This window comes from Orcinus orca, chromosome 15, assembly GCF_937001465.1.
Source record: "Orcinus orca chromosome 15, mOrcOrc1.1, whole genome shotgun sequence".
NCBI classification, from domain to species: Eukaryota; Metazoa; Chordata; class Mammalia; order Artiodactyla; family Delphinidae; genus Orcinus; species Orcinus orca.
This window is the reverse complement of record NC_064573.1, coordinates 2434457-2450827: the sequence shown is the minus strand read 5'-3', so window position 1 is coordinate 2450827 and position 16371 is coordinate 2434457. Positions and strand designations below refer to the sequence as shown.

Sequence of the window (16371 nt, the reverse complement as noted above, 5' to 3'; positions counted from 1 at the left end):
TCATATACGAGTTATCCAATTGCTCTTGGGTCACACAGTATTTGAAAAGCATTAAATTTTAGTCAGTTGGGTTTTTTGTGCACTCACAAATAACGTAGCAACTGTTAGTAGCTACTGGACATCTTAAGTGGCTTTCTTTCAGTTTCATGACCCATGGTGCAATTAAAGCATAACAAGACAAAATAATAGCGTTGTTTTAAATCTTGGGCTGATCAGTGTGATCTCTTTGAGCCTAGTTTCCTGATGTGTTTAAAATGGATAATATTATTTTCTATTTCACAAGGTTTGTTTTGTGATGATTAAATTAGATATGTGTGTGCCTGTGTAAAGTAAATATTAGTATTTGTTAACTAGGTCATGTCGGTATGTGTTTAGAACTTCTGTATTTAGAAGCCCAGTGTGTTTTTCCTGTTTGAGAAAGTGTCTGGTACGCAGTCATTCCTGTTCTTCCTCTGCAGCTGGCGGCGACTGGACAGTGTCTCTGACAGACGGAAGCCTGGCCACCCTCGAGGGCATACAGTTACAGTTGGCGGCTAACCTGGTTGCACCCAGTGTTCAAATCTCTGGGATCGACGCTTCCAGCATTAATAATATCACGCTACAGGTGCGACGCCCACCAGGCTTTTCTGTGCTTTCAGATGGTCTGAGTCACACTCAGCGTGAAATTTCCATCACAACAACCTCTGTGCTTTCAGATTGACCCAAGCGTCCTGCAGCAGACGCTACAGCAGGGTAACCTGCTTGCTCCACAGCCAACCGTGGAGCCCGGCCTGACCCCGCAGCACAGCTCCCTTCAGACACCAGACAGTACAGTCCCGGCCAGCGTGGTCCTCCAGCCCATCTCAGGCCTGTCCTTGCAGCCCACGGTGACGTCTGCCAACCTGACCATAGGCCCGCTCTCGGAGCAGGATTCCGTGCTGACCACCAGCAGCAGTGGTGAGAGCTGCCGCTTCGGTTGGTTGTGACAGCTGCAGTTGCGGCTCGCTGCTGACATCACAGATTTGGTTTGGGGACACTGGGATGCTGTTTTCTTCTCTTTATAAAGCTTAACGAATAAATGTCCTAAGAATAAAGTAAGCTTTTCTGACGATAAATGATGTTTAGTCAGTATATGCACAGAGATTGCATTCATGGAACCGGCTTCCTATTTCCTCATAAGGCTTTTTGTTTGTTTTTAAATGATTTCAGATTAAGGAATTAGAGATGACTGATACTGTATTTTGAATCCTTCTCTTTTTAAAGTAACAGTTGCACTAAAATATTTTAATATGAACAAGGAGGAAATGATTATTTTTTTAAGCCCAGCTTTGTTCTGTTTTATAATGATAACCAGGCACGCAAGACCTCTCTCAGGTGATGACATCACAAGGCCTGGTGTCCACCTCCAGTGGCCCCCATGAGATCACCCTGACCATTAACAACTCGAGCCTGAGCCAGGTGCTGGCGCAGGCTGCCGGGCCCACCGCTGCGTCGTCCTCGGGGTCGCCGCAGGAAATCACCCTGACCATCTCCGGTTAGTCTTAAAATTTTTTAAATCCTTTCACCTGCAGTTTAGGTAACTCTCTTTTGTATCTTTTTCCTGTAAGACTGAGCTTTGCCTAAATCCAGTGCCTCAGGAAGTGTTCGTAATTTATGTGAGAATGGTCATCCTGCAGCTCCCATCTGATACCAGGGATTAAACGTGGTGGTTCCTCACGGCACGTCCAGTTTGAGCCAGGTAGCTTTGTCAGATATATTTTGTTTAACCAAGAGCAGAAAACCATGGCTTCATAATTCTTACCATGCTCCTTTGAGCTAAAGGAGTTGAATCGGTATAAGTGGTTACACTAGGAGATTACAGATACCTACCCCCCTGACCTTTTCAGAATTCTTCTCAGATTATGTAGAAAATTATGGTAGAACTAGATAAGTGGGTGGAAGACACCCTTTGGCAGCCCAGGCCACCGAGGTTGGCAAGCTCATCCTCCATGTGAGTCACCAGCTGATGTGCTCCCTGTTCCAGGCCTGTGACGTTCACGGTCAGCTCTTCCCCTTATAGAGCATCAATTCTCACAGTGTGTTCTCATCTTAGTTAGCCTGGAGCGTATTTTACAGGTGCGCTTTGCCCACATGACTTAGCTATGAGCTCTTTGTGTTAACTGAGTGGTTCTTAAATTTAGCAACAATTTTTTGACCCTTACAGTGCACCAGGTCCTGTTCTAGTAACTTTGACAAATATTAACTCATTTAAGTGTCATAACAACCTTATGAGATTGTTGTTTTTTAAAGAAAAGAAAAGAACATTTTGCTGGGGTCAAAATAACCTCCCTGGAGACAGAGTATGGCAGTGGCTGGAATACTGGGCTGATAGCCGTGTGAGCGGTCAGTGTAGTTATTACCTCTGTTGCCTGAGATTTCTGCAAAAATCATTATTGGAAAAGAAAGAGTAGTTATTGAGAAGAGAACCAAAAGCTTGCTTTCTTGAGGGGCATCTTTATTCCTTTCAGTTTACGTGAGAGTTTGAGGAACTGTTCCTGGATGGAGCTTTGCTTCTCAGTGACACGCAGTGGTGTTTAGGTGCTAGCAGGCAGCAGAAATTAACTGTGAATTTTATCTAATTCACTAACTCTCTTCTTTTTTATTTAATATATATGTATTTATATATATATATATATATATTTGAATTTTAATGTTGGAAACATGGAAGAGTTATTTTCAGAAAGCTGTTTTGTTGATCGAATTAACTTTTCTTGCATAATCTCAATATTTGAGGGGTTGTGCTAGTCCTATATAAAAAACACATAACATATAGTTCGGCAAATGTGTTTTTGTGGCTTGTACTTCTGTTTCTCCTATGTTTTCCTATTATCGATCATTTAGTTATTTTATTGTTAATTTTTAGTGTATTAGGTGAATATAACTGCAATTTAAAAAAAAAAAAAGCTTAAAAGGGTTATCCTAGGAGAAATCTTTGTCAGTTGATGAAATAAGGGTTGCCCAAACTCTGGGCTTAAGATTTCCTATTCCTTTACTTCTCATTATTGTGCGTAATGAGAATTGGCTGTGGGGACTACTAACTCAACATTTTCGTGTCGCATTCTGAGAAGTCTAGAAAAACTTTTAATTTGTGGTCACCTGTGGAGAGCATCTAGCTGTGCTATAGAAATGTTTGGTTATTTTGTCGAATGTTCTGTTTTCCATGAATGCACAGAATTATAAATGCTTACGAATGCTAGAATGCAAATACTACTTCAGTTAAGGTGTACAGACCTTTAGCAATTCCTAAGCTGTTTGGGAAAGAAGTTAAACATTGGGTAAAAGGCGAGGAGGGTCCTCAGTCTCCCGCAGTTGTCGTGTAAGTAAAAGTGCTCTTACCTGATGTCTTTAGTTATTAATAGAAAGCCACGTCAAGCAGAGAGTCAGAAAAACGATGCCTACACGATTTTGAGCATTTATCCGCAGGTCTTTGAAAATGGGTCTGCTCTGCTGGTAGGAGTTCTGCACGTTTTATTTTGCCCACACTTCCACCCCTGTTGCACAGACTCATTCCCCAGTTCTGTTTCTCTAGTGTGGCATGAGGGTGTCGGTGATTATGAAGCTGAGTGCAGCATCCTTTTGTCTTTTGGTTTTCATTGAAACAGCTCGGGTTTTTAATTTTCATGTTCCTCTGTTTCCATACTATCTGATTACATTATACAATTAAGCTGTAATGTAAAGGTTACAAGCTAATGAAGCTGACAGAAGCCCATGTCTCTCGGTGGGAGTACATCGCGGCGTGCTTGAGCCTGCTGTGCGCGTCCAGAGCGCCGTGGGGCAGTGACCCTCCCGCAGGAGACCTGTAGCGGCCACTGCTGCCGCAAGGGAGGCCTTGGTACCCTCCCTCGTGCCCCTCGGTGCTGCAGCTGGGAGTCCACCATGTTTGGAAGTATTTCCAATTCAGTTTAAGTTTTATTCAACAAAGTGTGTAGCTCTAAGTGCCTAAATGCTGGGTTAAAGTAGAACTCTTAAGACGCACTTAAAAACTTCATAGCTTAAAAAGTGTGAACAGGTAGTTTCATTTTGGGAAATGTATTTCATGGTCTTATTTTAATTTTTTTTCTCTTTAAATAGTATTAAAAATGAAATAGCTTTCACTTTTAAAAGGATGTTATTATATGTTTAACATACTTGCCAGTATGTGAATTAATGTGTTACTCTCAGATATCACAGTATTAATTTCTATTTAGGTCAAGATCTTATTCAGCACAGTTCTAATGGAAGTAGTGAACTGAACGGAAGCATAAGATTGTCAGCACCTGCAATCAATAATCAATCTACGGGTGCCACCTTGACCATAAGCAATGATCAGCTTCTCTCACAGAGTGCAACATTAAACGCTTCAGGTATGCAGCTAATGATCCAGCCGCGAGAGGCTTCATGACGTTTCATAGTTAAAGGGCTCTGCACCTGGTCAGCAGAGAGAAGTCGCCTGTCTTCTTGCGTGACGAGTGTGTCAACTGCACGTTCTAATACGTTTGATGTGATTCTGTGATGATTAGTGGCTTATGTATATAATTCTAGGACACAGAACTGTCTCGAGTGTTATTAACCTTTTAAGGTCGTTTCCACCTTCTAAAGAACAAAGGTAAATAATCTTATTCAAATATGCAAGGCATTGTGTATGTCTGCAAGTCACTAAGCTGTCCCTGTGTCACCCAGGCTGAAAGTGCCTCTGGCTCGTCACTTTGTGCCCTGCGGTGGGAATGTTTGGGCACCAGCTGAATGTAGGATGGCAGAATTAAAAGAAGACATCTTACTAAGGTTTTGAAGTATAGGCTTTAATAAAAAATAAAAGAGCTCCAGTAAAATAGGTCACAGCTTCATAAGTAAACGTTAACAGTTGAGGATGCCATACCTGTTTGCCTTACCTTGTAGAGATTTCATTACTTTCTTAGCCCTCTTTATTTTCCAACTCTGTATATCATTTTTTGAGAAAAAAAATTTAATCTTTAGATATGTTTGTACCCCCAGCTAGACTTTTTTTCGTGCTTAATTGAAATGCTTTCTTAGCCAGTAATTCTTCTATTCACTGAAAGATTGCATACTGTATGGTAAGAAGTATACTAAATCTGGGTGTGTCATGTTGGGCAAGGCAACTACGGTCCCCTTGCATTTTGGGTCCTAGAAACGAACAGAGCAGACGTTTATTGAAGAAGCCGTAAATCAGTGTAGGATTAACGGCAGTAGCGATACATAAAGGGGAGAAGGGCGCCCAGCGAGCACGTCTCAGGGGTGGGGGGTTGACCTGGTCGGGGCGGCCTCCCGAGGCGGGAGCCCTGGCCGTGGGGGGGGCATTTCTCCCCCGCGAGTGAGGGCTTGATGGATCTGCAGATGCTGCAGGGTGGGGACTTGCTGAACTGAAGCAGGCGGTGAGCTGAGGCAGCTGCACACAGTGAGGTTCCACTCAGGACCCTGAGGGGCTTTCTGTCCACCCCTCCCCTTTGCTAAAGGGTAAACTGACACCCGGCTGGTTAAGAGCCGTGTTGGAATCACGTGTTGGCGGATCTGGGCAGATGCAAAATCTGGACTTCTGGCCGATGACCGTTTCCACTGTACCACTGCTGTCCGTGTGTTCCTGTCTCTACTTTGCTCTTAACTCTGTCCCTCCTGCGTCGGTTTGCTTGTTTAATTTTGGGGCTCTAAGAAAATTGTATCCCAGAACTGAATTCTTGTACTTATTAATTTGAAATGAGAATCTTTTGGTTTTGTTTGCAATTAAGGGGAATTTTGTTTTATATTCTAATTGGCTATGAAAGCTAGTACTTTCAGGTTATAATTTAGCCTGTAATAGGTAAGACTTCTACAGTATATCATGTACTACTCAAGTTACATAGCAAACTTGTTTCTGCAGCTGTTTCCTGAAAGTCTTAGTTTGTGTCTTTTTGTAAAGGACTAGACACTGTGTTCTTTCTTGTCACCTCTGGGGTTCTGATCACCTCTCCCACCCTGCGTGGTGCGTGGTGCGCGGTGCGCGGTGCGTGTTGCAACATGAAGATGTGTCTCTTGTGTTTGGCCCGAATGAGTGGTGTCACGCTCTGGTGGGGGTCTATGTCCTGGAATGCTGGGATGTCAGGCTCTCCCCGCCTCCTGCTTCCCTGAGGAGTAAACTGGCTGTAGGTGGTGGAATCTTACATCTCCTTGGAAGCCCTGCTTCATGTCTGTAGTGAGTCCTGGGCAAATCGATGGAAAGACAAGGAGAGTTTTAGGTGTTTCCCTGTAAATGGAGGGGGGGTGTTTTGCGCTACTTGGTGACCCTGGGCGTTCGCTGGTACAGCAGATTACTTAAAGCTGGTGATGTTCTGATCAGAATGGAGAAGGGGATGGAGGGAAGGCCCAGGAACACAGAGGGCTGTGTTCTGGCCACCTGTATTTCTTTAAACCTCTGCCTTCTGTGAGTCAGACAATGGGTGTTCCACCTTGTACATCTGCCTCCACAGATACAGAGTGATGGTCTCACGGGCAGGGGAAGAGCGGTCAGTTGTGTACAGGGCTCCTGTATGCCACGCACTGATGTTTCTTTAAAAACAACACGCATGCCCCTTTCTTCTGATTTAATTTTTTTTTCTCTCTTAAGACTTATTGTTGTAGAGCCAGCTGAGAACTTTTCTCTCTTCTTTTTTGACGCCACTTTAGCTTAATTTGGTACCTTAGTAAAAAATTGTTTTTCAGGAGTTTCATAATATTAGAAAATAAAAGATGTGCTCATAACTAAAGAACATTTGTTTAATAATGTAGTATCAGTTATTATAAATACAGGATTAATTTTATATAAGCAACTCAGTTGTATTACGATCTCAAATACCTTTGGCATCTTTGAATAATCCTGAATATAGGAAAAGATTCTCCATACGCTGAACCACTTGATCCTTGGCTCTAAGCAGATGTTTTTAGAGAGGTTTGCGTATTCCACTAGTGCTAGTTATAATTAAGTGGCTGATTTCATCTATATCCTATTGTCAAGAGATTGCATCTTAATGGGCAACATTTATCTTAGAATCAGTCAGCCCCAGGCCGAGCTTCAGGCCACACCAATAAGAACTGAAATTGAAGTGACTTTGAGATTAAACATGCCTCTTCTAAGATGAGCACCAAAATACAAACTTTCCGTGTCACCCGGTGAAAGTCATGTTGCAGGCCCTTGATCACCTGTGGAAAGCATCTGTCTTCTGTGAGTCAGACATTAGGTGTTCCACCTTGTACATCTGCCTCCACAGATGCAGAGTGATTGTCTCATGGGCAGGGGACGAGCATGGTGACTGTGCGCACGGTTGTCGTCGTTAACTCTCTGTGTGAGCAGCACGTGGTGGGCTGCCAGCTTCTAGGGCAGCTTCTGGGCTCTTTGCGCCTTAGTTGGAAGTAGGCTGTTACCATTTAGGGATTTACAAATAAATCGATGTGCCCCGATGAGTCAGAATTTCACATCCAGAACGAAAGCATGTGCTTTTGTTCAGATGTGTGATATGGGTTTGAAGGCCATTTCCAGATCCGATCCAGGTAACACCCATGACAAAGGGTTTTCCTAGAAAACGGGCAAGTATTCTATAAGTACCCTTTTAGAGGCAGAAAGTTATTATTAGTAGAGGCTTGAAATTTAGCGCAGCTTTTTAAGGAATTTAACATTGTCTTTTTGTTCTTACCTGAGTCTTTTTTTTTTTTTGATTTTAGAATACTTTATTTATTTATTTATTTATTTATTTTAAACATTTTTATTGGAGTATAATTGCTTTACAATGGTGTGTTAGTTTCTGCTGTATAACAGAGTGAGTCAGCTGTACATATACATATATCCCCATATCTCCTCCCTCTTGCGTCTCCCTCCCACCCTCCCTATCCCACCCCTCTAGGTGGTCACAAAGCACCCAGCTGATCTCCCTGTGCTATGCGGCTGCTTCCCACTAGCTCTCTGTTTTACATTTGGTAAGTGTATATATGTCCATGCCACTCTCTCACTTCGTCCCAGCTTACCCTTCCCTCCTCCCTGTGTCCTCAGGTCCATTCTCTGCATCTGCATCTGCATCTTTATTCCTGTCCTGCCCCTAGGTTCTTCAGAACCTTTTTCTTTTTTTTTTGTTAGATTCCATATATATGTGTTAGCATACGGTATTTTTTCTCTTTCTGACTTACTTCACTCTGTATGACAGACTCTAGGTCCATCCACCTCACTACAAATAACTCAATTTCGTTTCTTTTTATGGCTCAGTAATATTCCATTGTATATATGTGCCACATCTTCTTTATCCATTCATCTGTCGATGTACACTTAGGTTGCTTCCATGTCCTGGCTAAATAGAGCTGCAGTGAACATTGTGGTACATGACTTTTTTTGAATTATGGTTTTCTCAGGGTATATGCCCAGTAGTGGGATTGCTGGGTCATATGGTAGTTCTATTTGTAGTTTTTTAAGGAACCCCTCCATACTGTTTGTAGATTTTTTCATGATGGCCATTCTGACTGGTGTGAGGTGGTACCTCATTATAGTTTTGATTTGCATTTCTCTAATGATTAGTGATGTTGAGCATTTTTTCATGTGTTTGTTGGCAATCTGTATATCTTTGAAGAAATGTCTGTTTAGGTCTTCCGCTCATTTTTTGGGTTGGGTTGTTTGTTTTTTTGATATTGAGCTGCACGTGAGCTGCTCGTAAATTTTGGAGATTAGTCCTTTGTCAGTTGCTTCATTTGCAAATATTTTCTCCCATTCTGAGGGTTGCCTTTTGATCTTGTTTATGGTTTCCTTTGCTGTGCAAAAGCTCTGAAGTTTCATTAGGTCCCATTTGTTTATTTTCGTTTTTATTTCCATTTCTCTAGGAGGTGGGTCAATAAGGATCTTGCTGTGATTTATGTCATAGAGTGTTCTGCCTATGTTTTCCTCTAAGAGTTTTATAGTGTCTGGCCTTAGGTTTAGGTCTTTAATCCATTTTAAGTTTATTTGGGTGTGTGGTGTTAAGGAGTGTTCTAACTTCATTCTTTTACATGTAGCTGTCCAGTTTTCCCAGCACTACTTATTGAAGAGGCTGTCTTTTCTCCATTGTATATTCTTGCCTCCTTTATCAAAGATAAGGTGACCATATGTGCGTAGGTTTATCTCTGGGCTTCCTATCCTGTTCCACTGATCTGTATTTCTGTTTTTGTGCCAGTGCCATACTCTCTTGATTACTGTAGCTTTGTAGTATATTCTGAAGTCAGGGAGCCTGATTCTTCCAGCTCCGTTTTTCTTTCTCAAGACTGCTTTGGTTCCTCGGGGTCTTTTGTGTTTCCATACAAATTGTGCGTTTTTTTGTTCTAGTTCTGTGAAAAATGCCATCGGTAGTTTGATAGGGATTGCATTGAATCTGTAGATTGCTTTGGGTAGTAGAGTCATTTTCACAATGTTGATTCTTCCAATCCAAGAACATGGTATATCTCTCCATCTATTTGTATCATCTTTAATTTCTTTCATCAGTGTCTTATAGTTTTCTGCATACAGGTCTTTTGTCTCCTTGGGTAGGTTTATTCCTAGGTATTTTATTCTTTTTGTGGCAGTGGTAAATGGGAGTGTTTCTTTAATTTTACTTTCAGATTTTTCTTCATTAGTGTATAAGAATGCAAGAGATTTCTGTGCATTAATTTTGCATCCTGCTACTTTACCAAATTCATTGATTAGCTCTAGTAGTTCTCTGGTAGCATCTTTAGGATTCTCTGTGTATAGCATCATGTCATCTGCAAACAGTGACAGCTTTACTTCTTCTTTTCCGATTTGGATTTCTTTTATTTCTTTTTCATCTCTGATGGCTGTGGCTAAAACTTCCAAAACTATGTTGAATAATAGTGGTGAGGGTGGGCAACCTTGTCTTGTTCCTGATCTCAGTGGAGATGGTTTCAGTTTTTCACCATTAAGAATGATGTTGGCTGTGGGTTTGTCATATATGGCCTTTTATTGTGTTGAGGTAAGGTCCCTCTATGCCAACTTTCTGGAGGGTTTTTATCATAAATCGGTGTTGAATTTTGTTGAAAGCTTTTTCTGCATCTATTGAGATGATCATATGGTTTTTCTCCTTCTGTTTGTTAATATGGTGTGTCACATTGATTGGTTTGCATATACTGAAGAATCCTTGCATTGCTGGGATAAACCCCACTTGATCATGGTGTATGATCCTTTTTAATGTGCTGTTGGATTCTGTTTGCTAGTATTTTGTGGAGGATTTTTGCATCTATGTTCATCAGTGATATTGGCCTGTAGTTTTCTTTCTTTGTGACATCCTTGTCTGGTTTTGGTGTCAGGGTGATGGTGGCCTCATAGAATGAGTTTGGGAGTGTTCCTCCCTCTGCTATATTTTGGAAGAGTTTGAGAAGGATAGGTGTTAGCTCTTCTCTAAATGTTTGGTAGAATTCGCCTGTGAAGCCATCTGGTCCTGGGCTTTTGTTTGCTGGAAGATTTTTAATCACAGTCTCAATTTCTATGCTTGTGATTGATCTGTTTATATTTTCTGTTTCTTCCTGGTTCAGTCTCGGAAGGTTGTGCTTTTCTAAGAATGTGTGCATTTCTTCCAGGTTGTCCATTTTATTGGCATAGAGTTGCTTGTAGTAATCTCTCATGATCCTTTGTATATCTGCAGTGTCAGTTGTTACTTCTCCTTTTCCATTTCTAATTCTATTGATTTGAGTCTTCTCCCTTTTTTTCTTGATGAGTCTGGCTAATGGTTTATCAATTTTGTTTATCTTCTCAAAGAACCAGCTTTCAGTTTTATTGATCTTTGCTATTGGTTCCTTGATTTCTTTTTCATTTATTTCTGATCTGATCTTTATGATTTCTTTCCTTCTGCTAACTTTGGGGGTTTTTTTGTTCTTCTTTCTCTAATTCCTTTAGGTGTAAGGTTAGGTTGTTTATTTGAGATGTTTCTTGTTTCTTGAGGTAGGACTGTATTGCTACAAACTTCCCTCTTGGAACTGGTTTTGCTGCATCCCATAGGTTCTGGGTCGCCGTGTTTTCATTGTCATCTGAGTCCCTTTTTAAGGTAATGTTGATGAATGAATTGAGTTCTGCTTTCAGTGAGAGAAGGATCAGTTCTTTGTTTACTAGTTCTTTGTGAGGTTATTTTGACCTCCGTTTCTCCTAGATTTAAGTGCAGTCAGTTACTTACTTCCCAACAGCTCTGAAATGTTAACGGCCCCTACCAGTGGGTGCACTTTACCATCAGACGCTCTTCCCACTCTTCCTGGGGGTGAGGCCAGTCAGGGCATCTTTCCCGTTCCCGACTCCCCGTCTCCTCTCACCACTTTTTTGTTAATCTCAAGAAAAAAGTGATCTCACACCTTGTCAGCTTGTTATGAAACCCTCCAAAAGTATCATTAAGTTTTCTTAGAGGCTGTGAAGACTTATCCCAACAAAGACTGACAACAGGGTGGGTTTGATGAACATACAGAACTTGTTAATCCTTTAAAGGTTACTCTTTGAGTTAGAATCATGCAGTGAAGTAGGGCTTAGATGGCTGTGATGTGTCGCAGGAGAACAGAAGAAATGAGAAAACGTAGGTGGGAACTGAACGTCAGAGTCTACCGTGCTCCCTTCGGTGTTGGGCCTCCGCTCTCCTGTCCGGAGTGTGTAACTCGGATTTACATTCCGGCTTCTGGAGCTCTAAGCAGACACTTCCATGCGGCCGAGAGCTCTATGGTAAACAAACACAATGGCAGCTTGTAATGATTTTAATCATTTAATTGCATGCGAAAGAAAATTTTTAAACACAGGTTCTTTTCGACCATATTGAGACTAGTTCTGCCTGAACTAGGGTCATCCTTCTTGTGGGAAGTCTCTTGAATTAAGAACATTATTAAAGGTTGCATCACCACCACACTGTTTGAGTTGAAATATGAGCTCTGGCCTTCCGTGAAGTTGTTCAGTCTTTTCTCTGAACTTTGCGTCAGGGTTCACCTTAGTTAATGAACTCGCAGGCTTCTGTTTTCTCTTTGCATTCCTTGTGCTGCACGTCCTGGAACCTTCCACTACCTTAACCGTCCTCAGAACGTCGGACGTAGTTCACTGGTCGGAAGGGGAGAAGGTCTGTGTCTCCTTAGTTGCAGGAGTTGTGGTGAGGTCTGGAGTCCTGTGGCTACTCCGGGATGATCCCTGAGCCCGTGGTGGTGCTCTTGGCCGACGTGGCCCTCACACCACCGTGCTTCTCCCAGCCCGCGCCCTGCGGCCGGCCCCGTCCTCTCCTTAGGGTTCCGACTGAACGGCAGCTCGTGGAGCTGCTCCTCGCCAGGTCCTGCAGGGTCCTTCTTGTTCATCCTCACCCCTCCCGATGGCGGGTGTGTGGAGGGGATGCCCGGTGAGGAGGTGGCCCGGGTACCTCCGCAGATCCACACTCCCCTCCCGTCCTGGCGGCCGGGCACGCGCGCTGTGCAGACGCGAGCGAGGGGGGGCTGGCGAGGTTCTCGGGAGCCGCGTGGCTGCTTCAGAGCGGAGACTCCCAGCCTCCTAATGGTTGTACTGCTTTTGAAGGTTCCAGGTGTGTGCAGCACAGTGTGGGACTCCGGGAGTGTGGATCTGTGGAGGACGCCAGTTACAAGTAAGTAGCCTGGTTCCCTGTGCCCGACGCGGGCAGACCCAGGTCTCAGCAGAGGACCGCGGGAGTCTCGTGGTGTTTTGTGTTCAGACCTAGTTAGGGACTAGTGTTCGGAATTTCTGCTTTAGGTGTCATCTTGGGGTCGCTAGCACCTGGAACGGTGGCTGACGCAAGTGGGTGATAAGTCACGTTTGCTAGGTGAATGGAAGGACAGCTTGTGAGAATTGTGTGTGTGTGTGTGTGTACACGTGCATGTGCATGTGTGTTATGCTTACAAGTAAAAACTTTAAACAGTTGTGTTTTGTTGGTGCCCGCCACAGGACTTTGATAGTACCATGCTAAGCCCATTTCGTTTGCCAGTAGGTGCATGAGTTTCAGTGTTGTGGAAGAGAAGGCCTTCCTTTCTTTGCCCGATCTGTCCCAGACGTCTTCCTTTCTGTTATATCATTAGCTACAAGGGGAAAATATTATAGTGTTTTGTTTTGTTCTCCAAAGAAGATTAAGGTGCCCTGCAGGATAAATTAGTATTTAAAGGATTGCATGAGGTTGATTTTGATTGCCTGTGTTTCAGAATAGGTGAACGTAAGCAGAGTTGTCAGATGTTACACTGTGGAGCTGGTTGTCGCTCAGTGGGTCCCGTTTCATTCCTCTCTCCAGGCTGGTCTCTGGTCCTGGATGAGGACAGTGTCCTGGAAATTCTTGTCTGAGTCTCCTTCTGCACTGGCAGCGGTGACTGGGCCTCAGGGTCACTTTTTCACTCTCTTTTACGGCTTTTTTCTCTGTTTACACTTCAGAAGCAGAGTACATTTACGTGTAAGGACGTGTAGATATTTACAAAAGCCCTGCCATAACGTTGGAATCAAAGATACTGTGATGCCTTCATGCACTTTCACAAGCTTAGGCACTGTAAATGCTGACTATGACAGATGCGTTCCTTTATGAGAATTGTCTTCCCGTGCGAATAACATTGGACTTACCTACTTTCCCGTTTTGCCTCTTCTGTAGAACTTAATGCCACAGCTGGAAGCCTGCCTTTGACAACACCCATGTCCCCATCTGCCACATCTGCCCAGAACCTGGTCATGTCCTCATCGGGAGTGGGGGCAGAGGCCAGCGTCACGCTGACCCTGGCTGACACTCAGGGTTTGCTCTCCGGGGGGCTGGACACGGTCACGCTCAACATCGCTTCTCAGGTGAGTTCCTGTGTTCCCCCCGCCCCACGGGGTCGTCCCGGGGAACTTATCACTTTCCTGAGTGTGTGTTCTGAATACGCTCTTTCAAAGCTGAAGTGGTTTTTTCTGATTAAATTGAAAAAGTAATTTGTTAAATGCGAAGTGGGGAGTACAAGAAAATCCAGACAATACAGAAAAGCATTTAAAAAAATCCACTACCCAAACGGAACTGCATTTAACGTTTGAGTGTGTCTTCCCTTCTGAACCTTTCTATGCATACGTACAGATGCGTATTTTCTAACTTTTACAGAAATGAGCTCACGTATATATCGTGTAGTGTAAACTTTTCCCCCTCTCATTAATTATATTGTGAATATCTTCCCATCAATGATTTCAGCAGTGCAGACGTTTGTAATGGCTGTACCACCGTTCGTCTTGTAGATGAGTTTACTGAGGGGCACTGCGTTGCATCCAGGGTTTGTTATTAGTAGGGTGGAAATTCTTATGCTCTGTATCACTTATGTTCTTAGATGAATCCCTGCAGGAGATGTGCTGGATAGAAGGGTGTACATTTTAGATAACGCATTGAGCTTAAGATCCCGAAAAACCTTTCACAGCTTAATTAGAAAACTCATGAGAAAGGATGATTAATTACAGTGATGAATCCCTGTAGTAAAGCGCTGTAGGAGTTTCGACAGCGGACCTGTCTGCTGGTCCCTGTCTGTGCGTGTGCCTGGCTGTGCGTGTGCCCGGCTGTGCGTGCGCCCGGCTGTGCGTGTCCCTGGCTGTGCGTGTGCCCGGCTGTGCGTGTGCCCGGCTGTGCGTGTCCCTGGCTGTGCGTGTCCCTGGCTGTGCGTGTCCCTGGCTGTGCGTGTGCCCAGCTGTGCATGTGCCTGGCTGTGCGTGTCCCTGGCATGTGCCCGGCTGTGCGTGTCCCTGGCTGTGCGTGTGCCCGGCTGTGCGTGTCGCTGGCTGTGAAGAGGCAGGCTGGGCAGCAGAGTAGACAGTCACCTGCTCTCCTGGCTGGAGCCTCGTCTCCGCTCTGGGCTCTCACTGTGCAGGGAAACGCTGATGGCTGTGGCATCCAGAGCAGGGTCTCTTCTGATCCTGCCACAGGTGCGTGCTGGCTGTTTTGACTGCAGGAAGATGGGTTAGCTCTTCTAGGTCCTCCCTCTTTCCCTTTGTAGAACGGTCACGTGTCCTCTGCTCGCTCTGGGCTCACGCCCTGTGAGATCCCCTGCCAACATGCCCGGCCCTTTCCCCAGGGAACACGTGGGACACTGCATGCGAGGGGCTTCTGTCCCGGCCGACCAGAACGCTCCCTCCCAGGCGATTTTGACTCAGCAGCCTGGGCCCCCTGAGCAGTTGAGGGGTCTACAAAATTCATGTGCACTTAGGGAATGAGAATTATTACAATTTCCACCTCAGTGTAAATGAAATATAGCAAAGAAACAGACTGCAAGTAATAATACAAACCAAAAATAAGTGACTTCCAGATGATGCCATTTTAGCGGATTCGGGCCGTCATTTCTGTAAGTATAGCTAATTGTTGAGCGTTTGTTTTATTAGGCACTTGATTTTTGAATCAGATCATTTGCATTAGAATATACTTAACATTAGCCTTTGGGACACCAGCCATAAGCTAGTAAATCACGTCGTAGTCAGGATTCTTTTTAATTAAGCTTTTTTATTTTGAGATAACTGTGGATTCGCAGGCAGTTGTAAGAAATAGCACAGATCCTGTAGACCCCCTACCCAGTTTCTCCAGTGGTAGCATCTTGTAAAACCAGGGCACCGCACCCTCCAGGTGTTGTCATTGGCACAGTCAGGACGCAGAACACGCCCATCCCCACAAGGATCCCTCAGGTTGCCCTTTTAGCCACATCTGCTTCCCCTTCCCCCTGACAACTGCTGATCTCTTCTACAGTGTTGTCATTTCAAAACAAAAAGGAATTGTAATTTCCCCTTGATAAACCTGTATGAGCTAAGAGTCTCAAATGTCTTAGCTTTAGTTGGGAATATATGAATTTATTGAGCCAGCACTTCTTCAGGTGTGTCAGAATTTCTGGCCAGCAGTTGTATTTGTTCTTGATTAATAAAATAAAGAAATGTGAATTTATTAATTTTGATTGACAAATTTGATTGATTTTTCAAAATTGGGTACCAACACTGGGTACCAACTGTCTAATCAGAGTGGGGGCCAAAGCCAGACACAGACACGTAGAAGTGCAGCAGTAACTGCTACTTGAAGATAGCAATATTCAACCGACTTCCCTGTGTAAGGGGGGTAGTGGACATGATGCTTTATTAGGGTACATAGGAACTTTTCAATCCATCCCACGTTTGTGTAAGAAAATTGGACTGATGGATGGAGATACCTAAAATGTTATTTCACTTTTTAAAAAATCGCCTATGGAAAGTAAAGAATCTTAATTGAAGCTCTCTTTTTTCTAGAATCTAGATGACCTTGTAAATTTATTTTCTGCCCCATATATCCCATATTCTACCCCGTTGCCTTTGTTTCCCCATCTGCCTTGGGCGGCGTCTTTGCAGTAAGAAGTGCACCTGAAATCCTCTGGTGGAGGAAGTGCTCACAGTGCCGTCTGGCCCTGCGTTTCATCTCCCTGCCCGCTCCTTGCCTC

At 43.8% G+C, this 16371-nt stretch overlaps 1 protein-coding gene across 13 annotated transcripts in view; it reads left to right on the top strand.

Annotated features, from left to right (window-relative positions):
- The window catches only part of ZNF236 (zinc finger protein 236), a 102293-nt gene that overhangs the window by 76738 nt on the left and 9184 nt on the right, over positions 1-16371 (top strand). For all 13 annotated transcript variants that reach the window (XM_049697653.1, XM_033406117.2, XM_049697654.1 and 10 more), the window contains 5 exons: positions 459-604; positions 696-936; positions 1334-1513; positions 4206-4361; positions 13563-13750. In XM_049697653.1, the coding sequence (XP_049553610.1) occupies positions 459-604; positions 696-936; positions 1334-1513; positions 4206-4361; positions 13563-13750 (911 nt within the window). The remainder of the gene's footprint in view (positions 1-458; positions 605-695; positions 937-1333; positions 1514-4205; positions 4362-13562; positions 13751-16371) is intronic.